The sequence below is a fragment of the Thamnophis sirtalis genome, unplaced genomic scaffold (genome assembly GCF_051295495.1).
Source record: "Thamnophis sirtalis isolate CommonGarterSnake01/CBP01778 unplaced genomic scaffold, rThaSir2_p1.2 scaffold_18, whole genome shotgun sequence".
NCBI lineage: Eukaryota > Metazoa > Chordata > Lepidosauria > Squamata > Natricidae > Thamnophis > Thamnophis sirtalis.
The window spans coordinates 2,754,244-2,760,288 of NW_028261398.1; the positions used below are offsets into that span (position 1 = coordinate 2,754,244).

Below are 6,045 nucleotides of genomic sequence, written 5' to 3' on the forward strand. Positions count from 1 at the left end.
TCTTCCTTCCCTTCTTTCTTAGTGTGTTTGTTTGTGTGTGGGTTGGTGAACAGGAGCCACTTGAGTCGTGTAAGCCCAATTCTAGGCACACTGTGTTCGTCTCCAGGTTGTTTCTGGGTGCAAATGAGGGGGGGGGGGAGACTCTGATTTACAGATGTAATGACTCCGAGGCCTTTATTTCAGAAAACTCTCCTTTAGGTATCATTTAATGATTGAATTTCTTGGTTTTGCTCTTGAGTTTTCCATAGTCAACAAAGTGACCAACAAAATATTTTTTTCTATCCTCTTTTACCTTTGCCCCTTTTTCAGATTTCTCCTTTAGGCTTTCCAAGAAATTATGGCCAGGGAACATTATACATTTGCACTTTATTTGTGCATTGCATGTTAAAGAATTATTCAAGTACATATACATAAATATTTGGATTTGGATTTTATTAATATTTGTAGGCCGCCCTTTTCCCTGAGGGGACTCAGGGCGGCTCACATAAAATCGGGGAGGGGGAATACAAACATTAAGATAAGACATATAATAAAATAGTAAACAACATACATTCATCATTCGGGAGGGGAAATATCGTAATGGAGCTTGCCATCAAGGTCATAACTAGGGACGGTCATAAAGAGGGTCGGTCACCTGACCAACCAGAACGTTACTGGGATATTTTAAAGGGCTTTGCTGATGGGTCCCCAGCCAAGGGGGCAGTTTTAGACAGAGCCACGTGGGGCCACGTTTCCCACCTTAGAAAGTGTATTTCTGATTTATGAAGCCCAAATGTGGAAGCGGTTCGCCTTTGCTTCTTCCAGGCAGAGGGGAGATCTCTTTGTGGTCTCCTGTCCCTTCCATAGCCAATTGGGCCCATTTCAATTAGAGGCCAGCTGGCAGCAGCCACTCACGGGACACGCTTGGCATGGGATGACCATTCCCAGGATCCTCAACCGGCCTTGGGGCAAAACAGGCCACTGCAGCCCCTGAGCATGTACAGAGTTTATTTGCGCCCCCTGTTCCCACCCCGCATTCTCCGGCCCGTTTGGTGGTAGCCAGGCTTTGTCCGGAGCTGGGGGGCCTTTTTGGTCTCCTCGGCTGGGACGTCCAGCGGCTCTTGTGCCATGGGGGGCTTCGGGGTCTCCTCCGCTGCAGGGTTGGGGGTCCCTGTGGCCAGAGGGCCTCCTCAGCCGCAGGGGATCCGGTCTAGGGGATCCAGTCCAGAGGAGCCACCGAAGCAGAGCAACTGCAGGAGCCTCTCCAGCTCCTTCTCCAGGGGGCCCAGAGCTCCCCCCGCGGCTGGTCTCCCCCCTGCTCAGCCCCAAAGGGAGGAGGAGGAGGGGTCCTTTCCCCCCCTGCAGGAAAGGGTGGGGGGGATCCCCTCCTGGGATCCGCTTCTTCCCCCCCCCTTGGGATCCCTGGCTTTCCAGTGGATCCCCCCGTCCCTCCTCGTCTCCCAATGGCCTCCCGGGATCCCCTCGGGCTGAGCTCCGTCCCTTCCCGGGATCCCTTCGGCTGCTTGGCTCCTGGCCCGGCGGTTCTCCTCCTGGGGGTGGAAGGGCCTTTTCCCAGGGGTCGCCCGAGACCCCCGAGGGGAGCCTGGAAGTCTTCGGAGCCTGCGTGCTGCTGCGTCTCCCTGGCAGGAGAAGCCGGGGAAGGGAGGAGGCGGGCCTTCCCTTCGGAGCCTCCCCTTCAGCTCCCCGGGCGAAGCTCCGCCGCCCCCGCCAGGAGCCTCCCGCGCCCAAAGGAGCCGCCCGAAGGGGAGGGGCGGCGGGAGGGGCGGGGCCACCACGGCTCCTCCCACCGAAGCTCCGCCCTCCCTCCGCCTCTCCGTGCGGCTGGCTGTGGGCGGGGGGCGGGGCGGAAGGAGGGGCCGGAGTGGGGACAGACGCGCAAGCGCAGAGGACGCTGGGATAGTAGCTCCCTCCCAGCGACGGCGATCGGTGGGCGGAGCTACGGAGGCCAAGAGGGACCGTTGCTGAGGCGGAGAACCAGGCGCGGAGAATGAAATAAAGGAAAGGAACGTGGCGGCGAAGGGAAGGCTGGAGCCCAATTTGGCGCTTGGGGGTCACCGCCGCAGGAGGAACCGTGTCGAACGGCATCAGGAAGGCTGAGAACCGAACTGTTATAGCGGGTCCCTTTCTCTCCTTCGGGGGAACGACAAGGAGTCGGTGCCTGGAGAGGAGGAGGCGGGGCTTCGCAGGAAGGAGGGGCTGGGAAATGGAGCGCCTTCGCTTTCGGAACCAGAGAGCTGACGGAAGGAGCGGTTCCCTTCGGAGGCGGAGAAACCGGAAGTAAGTAGAGGCTGCTGGGACAGAGTGGCAGCCTGTGAGGGTCTCCTTCGGGTCCTCGGGAGGGGAGGCCTCGGCCTGGGCCTCTCCTGCGGTGAGGGGGACGCCGCCGTGACCCGCCTCTCTTTCTCCCCTGCAGGAGGACGGAGGAGCCCGGCGGGGGAGGGAAGGAAGGAAGCGCCGCCAGAGAGGAGGAGGAGAGCGGGCCCCGCGGAGCAGCCCCGGGAGACGGCGGGGAAAGGCCGGGGGGCTCCGGAGCTGCAGGAGGGATGAGCCCAGCGGGAGCCCAGGAAAGGCGGTTGCCTGGAGGGCGATGCGAGGAGGAGGAAACGGGGGGAGACGCCGAGACGGACCTGGAGGGCGGAGGGTCCTTCGGAAGACCCCCAAATCCCCTAAGGATCCAGGAGGAAGAAGAGAAATATCAGTGCCCGGAATGTGAAAAATTCTTCAAGGGAAATAAGTATCTTCGAAAGCACCTAAAGGTCCATTTAGGAGAAAAACCTCATAAATGTTTGGAGTGTGGAAAGAGCTTCAGTCAGAGGAGCGACCTTTATAGACATCAAAGGATCCACACAGGAGAAAAACCTCATAAATGTTTGGAGTGTGGAAAGAGCTTCAGTGAGAGGAGCGACCTTTATAAACATGAAATGATCCACACAGGAGAAAAACCTCATAAGTGTCTGGAGTGTGGAAAGAGCTTCACTGAGAGGGGCAACCTTTATGCACATCAAAGGATCCACACAGGAGAAAAACCTCATAAATGTCTGGAGTGTGGAAAGAGCTTCAGTGAGAGGGGCAACCTTTATGCACATCAAAGGATCCACACAGGAGAAAAACCTCATAAATGTCTGGAGTGTGGAAAGAGCTTCCGTCTGAGGAGCGACCTTTATACACATGAAATGATCCACACAGGAGAAAAACCTCATAAATGTCTGGAGTGTGGAAAGAGCTTCAGTGAGAGGAGCAACCTTTATAGACATCAAAGGATCCACACAGGAGAAAAACCTCATAAATGTCTGGAGTGTGGAAAGAGCTTCAGTCAGAGTAGCAGCCTTTCTGCACATCAAAGGATCCACACAGGAGAAAAACCTCATAAATGTCTGGAGTGTGGAAAGAGCTTCAGTCAGAGGAGCCACCTTTATGCACATCAAAGGATCCACACAGGAGAAAAACCTCATAAATGTCTGGAGTGTGGAAAGAGCTTCAGTGAGAGGAGCAGCCTTTATGCACATCAAAGGATCCACACAGGAAAAAAACCTCATAAATGTCTGGAGTGTGGAAAGAGCTTCAGTGAGAGGAACAGCCTTTATAGACATCAAAGGATCCACACAGGAGAAAAACCTCATAAATGTCTGCAGTGTGGAAAGAGCTTCATTCAGAGGAGCAGCCTTTATGCACATCAAAGGATCCACACAGGAGAAAAACCTCATAAATGTCTGGAGTGTGGAAAGAGCTTCAGTCGGAGGAGCAGCCTTTATGCACATCAAAGGATCCACACAGGAGAAGAACCTCATAAATGTCTGGAGTGTGGAAAGAGCTTCAGTGAGGGGAGCAGCCTTTATAGACATCAAAAGATCCACACAGGAGAAAAACCTCATAAATGTCTGGAGTGTGGAAAGAGCTTCAGTCGGAGGGGCGACCTTTATAAACATCAAAGGATCCATTCAGGAGAAAATCCTCCGCCCAATCCCCGCATTCAGACAGGGGGAGGCCGAGGGTCCCTCCTGGGACTGCAGCCGTTCCCTCCCTCCGGGGTCCTCCCCTAGGCAAGGTGGGTTGGGAGGTCTGGGGGTGCAGCCAGGCGAGCGAAAGCTGAAGGGGCCACAGAGTTTTCCACTCTTTTAATGCTCTCCTCGTTTTGCACTGAAGACCTCAGCTAATCTGATGCTGGAGCCCAGTGAGGCTTAAACCGATGGAGGAAGTTCCCTTCTCAGCTGACACAATAAGAACAAGCAAGCTGCAAGGGACCTTAGAGGTCTTCTAGCCCAACCCTCTGCTCAAGCAGCAGATCTCATCCCGAAGGTGCTTTTTCAGGAGGCAACTGGATTTTCTTTCCCTTCACTTCTCACCCAAGAAATGTCCTCCGTTAATAGGACAGAGCAGAAGGGAATTCTTTATTGGCCAAGTGTGATTGGACACGCAAGGAATTTGTCTTTGGTGCATCGCCTCTCACAGTGTACCTGAAGTAAAATAAAAGGCATCTATCAACATACAACACTCGGTGATAGTCGTAAGTTACTAATAAGCAATCAAATCATACTAAGAAAGAAACAGAACCATCTAAATTGTAAAGATAAAAGCAACATAGTCATAAGTGGGGAGAGACAGTTACCGAGAAGAGTAAGAAGAAGATAGTAATGCAGTCTTAGGAGGAGGTGTGGGAATTTGTTGTTGAGCAGAGTGATGGCAGGTGGGGGAAACCTGTTCTTGTGTCTAGTTGTCTTGGTGTGCAGTGCCCTATACACCCCAGAGACATTAAGCATGGTAGTCAGCCAGCCCCTCCCCACTTTAGCTGCCTTACCAGCCCCTCCCTCCCCACATCCACCTGCTCCTCCTTTCCAAAAACTGCAGCAGTGGGGGGAAATCCCCTCCAATACTGCCCCCTTCCTGGTTGCAGTTTTCAACCTTTTTGAGCCCTTGGAAACCGTGTGTGTTTGTGTGTGTGTGTGTTTTTCCTCCTACACCCTCTCCCTCTTTGGAAGGGACTCCTGTTGCGGCTGCTGCCTGTGCCACTGTGCCCTGCGACATAGCCCTCCACCCCTGGGTTGGCTCTTCGTTGAGCCATTGGGAGCTTTGGATTTTCATACAGTGTTTTGCCCATCTTCTTCCCCGTTTTATTGTCCTCTCTTGTAAGCCACCCAGAGTCATTGGCAGTTGGGCTCCCCTTTGCTTCTCTCAAACTCTCCCCAATTCAGGCAATCAAGTTCTTTTCGGCTCCACACCAAACTTAGTGCCTGAGTTTGGAGAGTAAGATATGAAAATCCTGCGTGGCTTCATGATGCTGAATCCCCAAGGACATGACGCTCTTTTGCCCATCTTCCAAATGTTGAGGGCTCCAGCAGCTGAAGACCCAGAAAGAATCCAACTTGGAGAATATCAACGCTGAATGATTTCCTGATTCTTTTTCCCCCCAACAATGAGATATTGATTTCTATGAGGAAATTCACTAGCAGGAGATTCTCCTCCTTAGCTCCTCTTTAACTGGAGACGGTCTCCTTTTGGGCATGAATTCCAAATTCAGATATCCAGGAAGAAAATGTATCCACGCAGTTGCTGTTTAAAGACACGCTTGTCTTCTCCCCAATTGGGGTCTGAGCCTGGTGTGGAAGCCAATGGTGGACCCAGACAGGAGGGGCAGGTTTTCTGATTGCTTTTTATTGGAGGACTCCAAGGAAAAACGTTCCTGGTCAAAAGGCCAAGAACAAAGGATTAAGAAAGCTTTATACATTTTCACTAAAGGAGAAGGCGGGACAAGGTGAAATAATAAGAAATATCCTCTAAAAAACACTTTAGCAATAATTCTACCATTTGTTCTATTGGTCTCTAGCTGTGCCATTCCTAAGCCTTGGCTAACGAAGGCCCCAGGAGTTCTCTAACAGGCCTTTCATTGGCTGCCGGCCATCTCGATTCCTAACTTTTAGCTGAGCTCTGCAAGTTGTCTAATTCTCCTTACTTTTATCAACTTTCTAGCTACCCATAATTGCTGCAAGCTTTACACATGCATATTTCCTGTTGATAAGCATCCTTTGTTCTTGTGAGACAGACAGAGCC

At 52.4% G+C, this 6,045-nt stretch overlaps 1 protein-coding gene across 1 annotated transcript; it reads left to right on the forward strand.

The window, feature by feature from the left end:
- The first annotated feature begins 1,929 nt into the window (after window positions 1-1,929).
- LOC148042348 (uncharacterized) lies at window positions 1,930-5,649 on the forward strand. The gene is made up of 2 exons (XM_087702998.1): window positions 1,930-2,277; window positions 2,414-5,649. Exons 1-2 carry the CDS (start codon window positions 2,204-2,206, stop codon window positions 4,038-4,040), a joined length of 1,701 nt encoding a protein of 566 aa, XP_087559124.1. The 5' UTR covers window positions 1,930-2,203; the 3' UTR covers window positions 4,041-5,649.
- The last annotated feature ends 396 nt before the right edge of the window (window positions 5,650-6,045 follow it).